This window comes from Schistocerca nitens, chromosome 9 (assembly GCF_023898315.1).
Source record: "Schistocerca nitens isolate TAMUIC-IGC-003100 chromosome 9, iqSchNite1.1, whole genome shotgun sequence".
NCBI lineage: Eukaryota > Metazoa > Arthropoda > Insecta > Orthoptera > Acrididae > Schistocerca > Schistocerca nitens.
This window is the reverse complement of record NC_064622.1, coordinates 83,352,210-83,365,557: the sequence shown is the minus strand read 5'-3', so window position 1 is coordinate 83,365,557 and position 13,348 is coordinate 83,352,210. Positions and strand designations below refer to the sequence as shown.

The 13,348-nt window shown below is 39.4% G+C and overlaps 1 protein-coding gene across 2 annotated transcripts in view; it reads right to left on the bottom strand.

Annotated features, from left to right (window-relative positions):
• LOC126203247 (eukaryotic translation initiation factor 4E transporter) overlaps positions 1 to 13,348 on the bottom strand; it is a 282,811-nt gene that overhangs the window by 149,512 nt on the left and 119,951 nt on the right. For both annotated transcript variants that reach the window (XM_049937501.1, XM_049937502.1), the window contains exons 6-8: positions 12,144 to 12,296; positions 10,198 to 10,328; positions 9,966 to 10,079 (exon numbers count right to left, since the gene is read on the bottom strand). In XM_049937501.1, the coding sequence (XP_049793458.1) occupies positions 9,966 to 10,079; positions 10,198 to 10,328; positions 12,144 to 12,296 (398 nt within the window). The remainder of the gene's footprint in view (positions 1 to 9,965; positions 10,080 to 10,197; positions 10,329 to 12,143; positions 12,297 to 13,348) is intronic.

The window sequence follows — 13,348 nt, the reverse complement described above, 5'->3', positions numbered from 1 at the left end:
CACTCTCTATCCTTCTGCAAGAAGGAGCCACTGGGTCCGAACGGTTACGTACATAATATATAATATATCTGTTCTCCTGCCACCGCTTGGTGAGTGTTTTTAACTATACATTAACATTATTTTTCTAAAATTTATTATTTTCTTTGATTATGATTAGCTGATTTCGGTGCACTTAAAGGGTGCCTCTTCACTGTTGTTGAATTGTGTTGTGTACTCTAGTTTGGCAGTGGGCTCTGTTACTGCCCTGCCCTCTGTGATTCTTTCAGAGTTGTGAATGTGTGTTCTGTGAAGTTTGGATCTGCTCTTACTGTGGTCTGTCTTGCTTAGAGAAACTGTTAGACCCTTCCAACTCTGTTCACTGAGTGCCCTGTGTTACTTTCCTGGAAAGTAGCTTAATTGTGTTCCCAGGTGTGGTAATTATTTTGATAATCTTTTACCATTTGGTTTTAAGGTACCTGCAGTAGTGGAGTTACTTTCAATGTGGCAAACCTCCACTCGTAGTACCTTCTTGCGACATGATCCACAACATTATTACTATCACCGATGGCAGGAATGTGACAGCAATTGCAGGTGCTACTGGTGCTGCCATTATCATCATCATGATAGTAATAATAATCATCAACACTTTGCCGTCCGCACGTCTGGTACAAATTTATTCGCTTGGCGCTGAATTACTCTGCTTGTCGCCGGCTGCTTGTCACCTTTCCGTTGTTGACGAGCTTCAAACACACTGACTTTCGCGCACTTATATTTTCTGAAATCCTCTATTTTTCCGTATTGTTTCACAAACTCAAATTTTCTTTTCAAGTAACTTCTCTGCAAGTTCTACACTGTTATAATAATTATCCATGCAGAGGTGATGCCACTTTCCATCAGAAGGTGTCAATAGTTCCATCACTGTTTTTGCTAAAGACTGTCCATGCCGGAATATATCTTGAATGAGGAAATGTATCCTGTACTCTAATCACACAGCATCCAAATGAGTATGCCGTATTTCGTAATTTTCGATGGATTGTAAACTTTAAAATTTAACCATCCATGCCACAGTATCATTCCTTCATCAGGGTGTAGACACGGACAAGGAAAAAAATTCCCGAATTTTTCCCAGTTAAAAATACACTTTCTCCCAGGTGAAAAATCACTTTCAGTGTTACGTGACAGTGTATTTTCCCTTGGAACTGCAAAACTTTTCAGTCCTTTGAATGGTTATGGTTTTATACACGGGCGTCAAATTTCCCGGCACTTTAGAAAACGAAACTTAGGGAGAAAGACACATTTTGGAAATATCTTTGATGTGCAGCAACATGTACACTGCATATTTTCGTATTACGGAAGTATACATTGGAATTCCACCAAACACCGCATGTTACTTTCTGAATTATTGAAATCGAGATGGCGATGCACTTTTGTAAGCCAGTCATAGCTGATGTCACGTGATCTCACCAGCAGATGACAGCGGATATTCAGAGCATAAGACACATGATGTAGTCAGCTAACAGCAACATCACTGTTATGTAGCATGAACACACAAACAGGGAAAGTTAATAGTTTAAATAAGTATACATAGTGTTGTAACAAATTGGTCTCTAAGGTTAATAAGCTGCAAGAGAAGCTAAGCTTTCACATCTAATGTTTATCTTTTTGGCGCATGTATAAGATATATCACACAAATGTGCCAGTAAAATATTTAATAATGACATAAATGTCTGATATTCAGGGTTCGAAATTCTTCTAAATGGCTTGCTATCAGAGTTTATTTTTAAAAGAGTCAAACGCTCTTTGATTTAAGAAATTCGTGGTACATTCTCGCACACAGTTCAACTTATGTAAAAGGATATTTACTTTGAAAGTAACGCTTTTCAAACCACCATTCGCAATATTTTCCCGCAACCTGTCAGAAATAGGTTAATTTCAGCAGTTGCCAGAGAGCGCAAATAACAGACGACACCGAGCTTGCGCAGCTACCATGACGTAGGAAGCCCGTATGTACGTACATGTAAAACATTAAAAGATCATACATTATGTTATAAAAGAAACAAGACATCAGAGGATACTGCAAGAGCATCCGAATTAGTGTACCACACTAAAATATGCACGTTTAAAGTGCATTCTTAAAGTGCACATTCGTATGTCCAGATTCCCAAAGAAGTAGACCTCAATCTGATATTAAGCTTTTCAGTGTGGTTTTCGGGATGTAAATTTTCTTGGAGCACCAGTACTGTATTATATCATGTTTGGCTCTTTATTGTGGCATAATGCCACACATGCTAGAAGATGGAAACGTGCACTTTAAATACAGCAAACAGTTGAAACTAGCCAGTACTGTGGAATTAAACATTTCGTTTCAAATACATTGGCTACCTCTGTGGAAAAGGTTAATAGAAGTCAAATTTCTTTAGAAAACCGACAAAAATAACTTCATTGTTCTGCAAGGCGATTAATGGTCGACTGTCATAAAGGTGGAAATAAAATAAAATCTGAAACTAGTAACATATTCTAGCCTTCTGTAATTATGTGAATATATTTTAATTCACTTGATAGCTCCCGGCCACAGATATCCATTTTGTTTTCATTTGATGTGAGAGTAAACGAAGGGGAGACAGCAAGATCACTAAATGTAAACACTGGTCACGTGGAGACTACCCACTATAATTCAGACTACTCTGTGCATCAGCCTCGGATCTACGATAATTGGCGAACAGGGTCAATACTAAAAAATCGAATTTTTGAAAATATGTTCATCTTGTAGCACACATCTTTCTGAAAAGCCTGAAACATAAAACATATGTGTTGGAGGGAATGTAAGACATGCTATTTGGTCTTAAGTGTGGCAAAGTGCAGTGCCACGCCTCTTCATACAGCATTCTTCTATAGCACGTCACTGTATTTCACTCTGTGGAATTTAAACGTGTATATTTTGTAATGGATGCCATGAAACCTACACAGGACAGTGGAAATAGAAATGTCCTGTGGTGCCTCTCCTGCTCCCAGTCGGACCGTTTGACAGCCTGCCCCCTCTTAAAAATCTTGCAATAGCGAATGGGATTATTTGTAATCGGGAGAACAAGGACTCTTCAGAAAATTTGCACTCTTTATTGTCTATTAGCTAATAACTTGCTGTTTTGTGTGACCTAAAATTAAATATAGAATACATAAAACCAATGAAGACAAGAGACAAGCAAGAAAGTACACATTTCTTCAAGCCTTAGCTCCTAGAATTTCTCTCTCTCTAATCTTGCTACAGCTTTACATGGTGTGGTTTCCTTTCTGCAAAAGAATCTATTACCTCATCAAAGTTCGTCAAACGTTTTGCTACATGAAAAACCAAAATGTCGCTATCTAATAATGAAAAAGCTACCAATACAAAAAATATCCAAGACTGGTGTGCTTTCTCGATCTGATTAAGTCTATTTTGTCACTGTCTGCTAGATAAAACAAAATAGGCCTTTCTAAATAAATGAGACTGTTTTGGCACAAATGGTCATTTTTATAACACGACAGAACACAATTCGCGAAGTACCAATATCAAATGCCTGTAAGGCCTACTACAAGCAAAAAGCTTTATGTTAGGAAATAGTTTCGCATTTCATTCATATGCACCAGTTTCTCAAGCACGAGATCGAAAAGTAGTATTACGAAATTTTTATATAAATTTGGAATCGTCGTATTCTTCCTTAATTTGTGTGATGTCCCCGTATCTTCTCCTTCCTTGTTTTAACAAACGATCTTGTCATCAAGAATTCTGTACTGTAGCTATTCCTGCCATTGTCAAAATTTGTTTTCGTACAACACGTTTTCTGTGTCACTTCCAGAATAGAACTTAAGCAGCTCCTAGCTGGGGACTGTACAACTGGTCCTCACTAGTGTAGCGATATGGCCAAAAACTTTCTGTCGAAGTTTCATTTTCTTGAATACACCGAGAAGATAATACGTAATCTTTCTCACCAGTTATTCCTGTTAGTCGTTTATTTCCACTCTGGTAGTCTCAATCTATGAATTTCGATAGTAATTATAACAACTCTGAACATTTGCAAACCCTATCAACCACATAATCGGACAGCGATTGGTGTTCATCCGTTCGGCTTTACTCTGCTCAGCTAGTATAGCCCTGTCCCCTTTTGCCTGTGGAAAGTTTATTTCTAGATGCGACGAGGATTCTCCTGACAGACACATTAAGTACACTATGCAAGCATTCAAAAATCAACTTATGATTCATTCAGAAATCAATTAAAATGTGTTCAAAAACCTACAGGGATGCATTTCAAAATCATATGAATAATCGATAAGACCAATGTGTGTTGGATGCTAGGTGCTTTGTGAAACAAGTTTTTTCCCCACAAGACTATGAATTTGGCACCCCATTTTCCCGGTAGCACCTAGATCAGGGGCGGGCAAACGTTGCACGCGACTCATGAGCGCACAGCGCTGCACGTGTGCTGCTCGCGTGCAATCGTCGACTGGGGCAGTTGGCGACAGCCGGCAGGTTGCTGCAGTGTAGTGCCAGGCTAAGCTGCAGACGTTGATGCGAAGGGACCACTACGTAGTGAACGTTGTGTTTCAAGAACTGGAAAATGCAGAGTGATACAAGGAAACTGAGAAGTGGAGATTTGCTATCTTTTAAAAAGTAATGGGAGAATCGTTTTTTCTTTGTGCAAAAACATGAAAATTCGAAATGTTTAATATGTTGCAGTATTCTCGCTGGTCAGCGGAAGTTTAGTATTAAAGGCCATTATAACAAATTTCACAAGGACGAGTACAATTTATTGTCGGATTCTGAGCGGATGGGGAAATTGACTGAGCTTAAGAAAAGCGATCTGATGATACTAGATGAATCTGTCTTAGTTGCTGTGGTCACGAGAGATCTGCGACTTCCTTTAGTCATGTCTCTCATGTAACTGATTTAACATTTTATGGAGCACTGTTTTCAATTTTTCAGGACGACGACAATAATAGCCCAGCGGTACGTGCAAGTTATAAGATTGCGCTTAATATAGCGAGAGCTGGAAAGCCATTTGCTGAATTAGTAAGTGTCGGTTAAGAGCAAACATCAGTGATGAAAATTTAAGTAACTCTGTGTTTGTCTGTATGTAGAAATTTTGTTCCACTCCACCTGTGATAATTAAATAAAACGTATTGTAGGTGATAGGTACTCTTTCAAACCAGGATATCTTTCAAGCACTCCTACTAATCTTATTGCTTCATTCAATAAAGCAAGTTAGGAAAAAAACGCATTGCAGAGGAAGGAGCGGACAGAAGGTATGGTGGGGAGGGGAGATAAGCGGGTGGCCAGCTTGCCCCTGTGTGCACGCAGAACACCTGTTAACTGCACGCGTGCAAGTGCACCGCACACATGCAGGATTGCTGCCTGCCCCTGACCTAGATGCTTGCTGCGACTGCTTGCACAGCCGACAGCCACATTCCTGTAGCCAGAAGTGTAAGAATCTACTACCCAAACGCAACTCAACTGCACATGCAGATGAGCCCGCTCGTAACTGCTAAAATGCATCTAATGTAAGCAGTTGTGACTTCACACTCATCAGAGGCAATTTGTTGTTATGAAGCATTGCATAGTCTTCCGAAAGCCTTTTGACACATTTGGCTGTTGACACATTCTTGCATGAGCACTGTGTGTCATCGTTGTATATGGCACATTTCCTTTGCAATTTAAGTTATTTTCGTTTTTCTCTCGTTTATGTTTTATTGTTGAAGTATTATTCTACAGTACGGGGATACAGTAATATCTTTTGGTAGAGTATCGGTTCTTACCATTCAAAATTACAAAAATTTAACTGAAAACTAAAACAATGAAAAATTCCCGGAATTCTAAAAATTCCCAGGTTTTTCCTGGTTTTCTCCTGGATGAAAAAAATTCCTGGGTTTTTCCTGGTTCTCCCGGGTCGTATACACCCTGTTCATCAATTGAGATGTTTTGACTTAGATTAAACGTTTCTTTAAGCTTCTGGGAAAAATAATCAATAACGAATTGCACTTTGACAAGCCAGTCTGCACTATCCAGTTTATTTTTGCTGTTGGAAATGTAAAAATCATAATATATGACTGAATCGGTTGTGGGACATAGTTTTGTGAAATATCGGTGTGTCTATCAATGGATTTGTTGACCAATGATCATAGATCCTTGCTTTTCTTACAATTCCCATAAAGATAGCAAGCCCAAACCATTTTATAAGTTCGGGTCCCATAACGTCGACAAATTTGGCATTTTTTAAATCCAGTTTCCTCCTATTGCAATTTTGACTGTAGTACTTTTTGGTTTCGTTGCTAATATATTCAAATAGATCGTTCCCAATATATAATTGTACGATATCCTCGACACTCTGCCTATCTTTGGGAAATTTGTTTGGACCTGGGGATCCTTCAAATTTATTACTGGTCCTCGGTAAATCAAAGTCTGACCATTGTGCACAGTCTTCTTCGTCTGATTCAGCTGAATCAGATGGCAATTGCAGCGTTCGCTGAATTCTTCTTTTGATGTATTCCACTGTCTTCCTATGATTCTGCTTCACTTTCATTTTTTTGATATCCAACATCATCTTCCCAATCAAGTCGTCCAGAACGTCAAAAAGACGTCCGCACATTCATCGTAAATAATCCTACTTTCTTTTTCGTCTGCCATGATGAAAGGGCACAAGTACTTGTAAAAACAGAATACTTGTTGACGTGTGTAACTTATTGTTACCTAAACAAAACACCAACACAGAACGCAAAAGATACTAACGTGCTGTCACCAGCCACTGCACGATACTATGCAGACGACATCACAGTGGTGTTGCCGGCCGTTGAGCGCTATTTCGTGCACAACACCAGTGTGGTGTCGCCAGATGGCATAGTGTTAATGTGCTCTTTTATGTCTTAGTCCGATCTGGCCATGTCTGTTAGTATACCAGATGTGCTGCCAGAGAGCAGTGAAATTTCCTACATTGGCACCCAATTTGGTCTGTGTGTGTCTTGTACTGGCATCTGATGGTTAAATTATTAATAGAACCATGATTTAAATCCAGAAAGAAAGTTCAAAATAGTTATTGAAAGTCTACTTAAACTATGTTTGTGCCTTTATTATATCAATACACTTATTCTTGGTTCTTGCCAGTGTTTGAATTTTACTATTCTTGAAATTCTTAGTTTTGACTGTTAATCACCATTTGCTGGCTGCGGTTTTACCTTATTCTGGATTGCTTGTTGAGGCAGCTATCTGGTGAAAGTGTGTTATTGTACTAATTGACCTGTTTGTAGGAATCTTCTTCTTAGATGACACTGATTTTACGAGTGACCTGCTGTTGCCTGATGGTTAAGCTAGTGTTTCTGCCGTCTGTGTGCAACTGGCTCAGCCCGAGAAGAATGAGCATACCGGCAGTACTGTATTACTGGCCGGCATTTGAGATTTGCTGCTGCTATTACCTCAGGTGAAGCTGCTCTGTGGCACAATGATTTCTGCCTAAGTTTTTTCTTCAATTGTTTGTGTGGGCCTAATTCTTTTCAGAGTTTGCTTATTTTTTTGCCTTTTGGCTTTGATCCCTTTTGGTGTCATTTTCCCTAGTCAGCTGGATCTTTTGTTGGCCTGTGTATTTGCTTAAATTTGTCAGCTCTCTCTAAGGAATCTGTTAAAAAGTTGAAAACCATTGTGTTAGCCTGATACATTTTGCCATCACTGTTAAATTGGTTAAGCCGTTGTGCTCCCCAGGGCCAAGCCCTTCAATGAATTCCTGATGAACTGACTTTCTGGAGCTCAAGTGATAAGAATGGTCGGCGAAGGATGTGGTTTGAACTGTTACAGTGCTTGTTGGCAATCCTGAACAGCTGTTAAAAGGTCTTTGGTCCACTGCACCCAACAGTTGGAGGGGACTTGTAGAAAGGGGAACAGCAGTTCCAATGACGTGGATGATTACGTCATAAGCTTTGCATAACATCAGTACAATATGACAGAGGTGGCGAATGTAGCAGCAGACCAGTTGGTTTTGTGAAGTGCCGAACTTCATAGTCTGTGGTCTGTGTCTGTCAGTCAACAGCAAGAGAACACCCAGGGGTCACTGGAAAGTGGTCACTGCCAAAGAGGTTGTCGTGTAGTGATCCATGTAGCAAAGCCTAAGATTAGGGGACGAGACTGTTAGATCAACAGCTGAAAAGGTACCAATGGGTGGCACTGAAGTAGGCAGGAGAACCATAATTGAAGTGCACAGGTCATGTCTGTGAGAAGCTGGTCATTTACCTGTAGAAGGCTTCTGCCAGACAAAGTGTTGTTCCATGGGAGATGGTGTGTGTTGAAGTCCCCAAACAGGAGAAAAGGAGAGGGAGTGGGGAAGTTGTCCAATTGATGTGGTCAATTCAACATTATTGGTCTGCCTGGAGGTAGATAAATTTTGGAAATGGGAATTTATGCCTTTTGCTCCTGCACCGCTACTGCCTTCAACGAGGTACAAAGGGAAATCCGTTCACTGACGACATCTCTATGAACCAGATACTCTCTTGAGAACAGTATGGTTCTGGCAGAACACACAATTACCATAGAGCATTAGAGAATGGTCATCAGTTAAGTGCTTTTCTTTGAAAGCAATGCAAACCACAGAATAGGAAGCAAGGTGGTTTAGTACTGTCAGGTGGCAGCAGTATCCCTTAGAGTAACACTGATTGCGTGACTGGTGGCCAAGTTAGGTGTGAAGGTGCCACGAGGATCAGTTATGTCACAAGATCACTGCCTGCCACCAGTGGGGATGGAACCATCTCCACAAACATCGGCTCAGAATTCAACTGTGAGGGGAGATCTGATGACGGGGGGCACTTAAGGAGCCTTGTACCAATCCTCCTCCTCCTCTGCAGATTTGATGGGAAAGGTTTGTTAAAGGGGCTATCTGCATTGAGCACAGGGACAGACGAACAGACAGCCTGCAACCCACAGGCCAAAGCTCCTTCAGTCATCATTTGCTGTAATGCCTCCAGTCCGAGGGATTGCCTCCCACGAGGGATCCTGAGAGTGTCTTGTCCCTGGTAGATACTGAAGGAGAATGCTTCTCCGTCTGGATGTGAGTAGTAGTTCCTGAAGATACTGTGGGAACATCCAACGAGGAGCAACTTTTCCAAAACCCCTATTGTGCACACAACAGCTCATTCCAATGTTTTATGACAGTAACAGGTGAGTAGCCACACCATTCAGAATGAACACTTTGCTATGTGCACATTGCTGCTCACCACTTAAAGGCTGCAGGTGTGGCAGTGATCATTTGACACAAAGGACAGAAAATGGTCATTTCTGATGAGTCACGGTACAGTGACGTCAGGGTATGAGTACATCAGCAACCAGGAGGTAATGCATTCAACTTTTCAATACGGTACCATACAGACAGGTAGTAGTATTCTATTGCAGATAGTATACACATGGGATGAAATTGTGCTTCCTGATAACTCTGCCATTGTCTCAGAACGCCATTGACAATGCAGAAACCTACTATACAATAATTTGTAAATCTAGTGCACCCTGCAGATTTTTGCGAATAGATCAATGCACCATTCCATTGTTCTATGTCAGAATAGAAATTTCCTCAGCTCAGTAACATGAGGGTCCTCTGTAGCCCTGCAGGGTTGTCTGCTCATAATCCTAACAGGGATCCCTAAAGATGGGCTTTCCTTGATTCACATCTACCCTACTCCAAGCTGTGGGCAGTAATTGAGTGGTCTGATCGGGGTAGCTTCTGTATGTTTCTGCTGCCTAATTTAGTACCACAATACATCACTATTGTCATCGCAGTATTTAGAGGCTGCACATGTAAGTATGTGCAATTCAACTGCTACTGAGTGTGTATTATATTTATCCAGTATTCAGTGCAACAACATGATACACTTATTCAGTTCAATGATGCCTGTAGCTATGAAGTCAAGTGTGAAATTGGCATGCAAGTCATACACTGAGTTGCACCAGATATATTTTCTTACAAGGAACAGTTTTCATTTCTTACTCTTTCCAGATTTTTGTGAAGCACTCTTTCTTGTTGGTCTTCCGAGATTGCCATCGTCACAAAAATCTCCAAATCCTCCAAGGTCTATTTTATCATTCTGCGAAGTTGGTCCACCTGAAATGAAATGGGCACTGATTATTCTTTTATCATTTCAGGGTACATGAAGTAAATCAGGGCCTCACGTACCATTTAATTCTTTAATACACACTACTAAATTTTCACAGAAGAGTACCTGAGAACCACTCTGGTTCTTCTTCTTTGCTGTCACTGTAAGCTCTCCTCTTGTCATTGTAACGGTTCCTTTCCCCCCTGGACTTGTCTTTATCACGATCAAAATCTCTTCCAAATGATCGACGGTCAAACCTGAAATTAAACTTATATGAAACAAACTTTAGAATGAACACCAATACAACACCAAATTTTGTAATAAAAACTCCAAAGGAATTTAAAGCCCCTTTCACACTGGAAACAGTGTGCACTAGCATCTAATTACCTAGTGTTCACTATGATTCACTGTGCGTGTGCGTGTGCGTGTGTGTGTGTGTGTGTGTGTGTGTGTGTGTGTGTGTGCACGCGCATAAGCATTTACACTACAGGGAACTGAAGACAACTCTAGAAACATTACCTATGAGCTCTGTATTACTATTTTGCACTAATAATGAACACACAGGATACGACACAAATTAGAAGAATGCTGCAAAACAGAGGATTATTTTGCATGGTGAGTGCACTATTTTAGATGAAGTAAGCAAACTGGTATGGGAAAGGAAGAATCTACATTTCTCAGTTTGCAGTATGTAAACATGAAATGTGTGGATCTTGTGTACTTTTTAACACTAAAATGCTACTCCAGCATTCCCTTGCATTAGTCTGAACTTTATACATATGTCTCTTGACACTTAACTGGTTTCTCATTACAACTCAGGAGGAAGTTTAAAAGGACACTAATTATCAAAAATTAACGTAACTGGAAGAGGGGCTAGCATTTGTACTCATTACTAGCAACTGGAAAGCTTTAGGTGATCATTTCCCATTTCAGTACCTGCTCAATAAAATAGTTTGCGATACCTTGTATGACGAGTGAAGCACTTACATGATTTTATTTAAGTATGTGTTAGGAATAGGTGAATAAAATATTAATAATGAAATTAGAAATATGACCTGTCAGATAAAATCTGCTGCACAGCTTGTTAGAGAGCAGATGGTGTGGTTGAGGGTAAATTATTTTTATTTTAGTTTCTTTCATTACATCAATATTTAACATAATGATTTACCCCACCATGTAACTACCCTTACCATGAAAATAAGCAACAAGAATGATTAGGTCTTTTATATGCTTTTACTTTTAATCAGTATAATAGCTACATACTGAGACTCCTTTACTTTCAAGGGAACTTATCGCACTTCATTTAAAAAAAGAATTATAACAAATCTTTTGCTTCTTCACTCTGTTCCCACCTCATACAAGCATCTAATAAATTTATCTTTTATCTCCCATCACCAGTAGGACATCCGAGTGCTCCATCAGTTTTCTATGAATCATTCCCATTCCTTCGGCATTTGTTCAGTCAATCTGAATCACATATGGTATCCATGTTCTTTTACCAACAATATTACACTCTCTTTGGACCATTCCCTCTCTCAGAACTCATAACAGCAAGACAAGATAGCAGAGAGGAGCTTTCCGTGCTGCTAACACAGCAGCATAGAAGACGCGAACCTCCTTTGTTGGTTCATTAGATGACCGCCAACCAGTGGAACACGTGTTAACAGAAGTGAATGCGAATCTAACGCGGCAATGCTGCTTGCTCACACGTGCCTAGCTTTTACACCATGGGATTCTTGTTCACTGGTGCATGTTTGCTTCAATTCAAATGAGGATTAAGAGTAGCAACTAATCTGTAATGAGAGGAAGGAATGACACGTTATGTCACAGTTATAATGTGACAGACAATTTATCATGATTTAGTTTTAATAATTTAATGCTGAACAATTTTATGCAACTTGTAGGACAAACAAAATTGAGACAAGCTATCAATTATCCACAAGCTGTAATACTGCTCTATAAAATACAGAATGAAAAGGAAGCTAATTATAATATCTTCAGAATTTAAAATACAAGACTTATAAAAATTTTCACCATAAACTAACAACCACTGGCTAAATTTCACAGCATACCTCTCATCTCTTGAAGATGTACTATTTCGCTGAAAGCCAAACTCACTGGAACTCTGGTCTTGCTCTTTATCTAAACGGAAGTCCCAGACATCTCTAGTGACAATACGACCACTGCCAATTCGTCTTGACTGCACTTCACGGTGGCTTGGATCCCTACAAATGATTTTACATTTTAAACAATTTTACATTAAGAAAACATGGACCATATTTTTTTCCGTTTCAGCAAAATATTTTCACAAGACTTGCAAACAACAAATGTATTGCCAGTGATATGTATATCAGACCTACAAGATTTTGTATCTTGCAACAAACAGTAAAGTACAATCATCAGCATCACTTTACACTTCGCAGGAGAAATTAGTGAAAATTAGTTGTAATATAAACCACAGCATCAGAATGCCACAAATATTCAGACATTTCCTTGTATGGGAAACTGTTGGTGGTAGCAAGGAAAATGTGGTAAAATTTCACTGTCTCGCCACTTCACTCACTACTCCCCTGTTTGTTGGAGTAAATCTCAACTTCCCTACTTGTCCTGTTGATTCCTGTGATTAAAAAACTGATGTAAAGGTGAGAACATTAGTTTCACAGTTTAATGGGAGTTAGAACAGAAATCTGACATTTTCACATTTTTATTCCATTATAAGATATGCAATTTGCTTTATTAAATACTATGTACATCGCAAACTTTATGAAGTATTTTATTCCTTTTTTATATGTCTGCACCTGTTAAAATGTTAAAAATATTATGTCCATTACTTATCAAATGAATTCACTAACTTTTTATATGGAAAGCTGTGGATTGCAGTATTACAAAGGCAACATTACACTGCTCTTATTGATAGGACTGTCGAAAACAGCTTTCCGTAATATAAACTCACGCTGTACGTAGAAGTTCTAAGAATTCTGTTGGTACACTGACCAGTGTGGATACCCAAAAGATAATCTACTTTCAGATTGTACAAAACATTGTTATGAATGTTAAAGAACTAAGCAGAACATCTTTGAGAGGAACTATGAAGGAATGAGTGGTGGAATGGGGGCTTCTGCACCTACTGGAATTTTTGATTGACCCACAAATGAAAATAGTGTTACTTTAAGTTCCTAGGTGATTTGGGGGGACTCTAAAGCATACAACAGTGTAGTAGCAGCGGTTTTCTGGTGAAATTCTTATCACAAAACTGAAATAAGTTCATCACATCCAC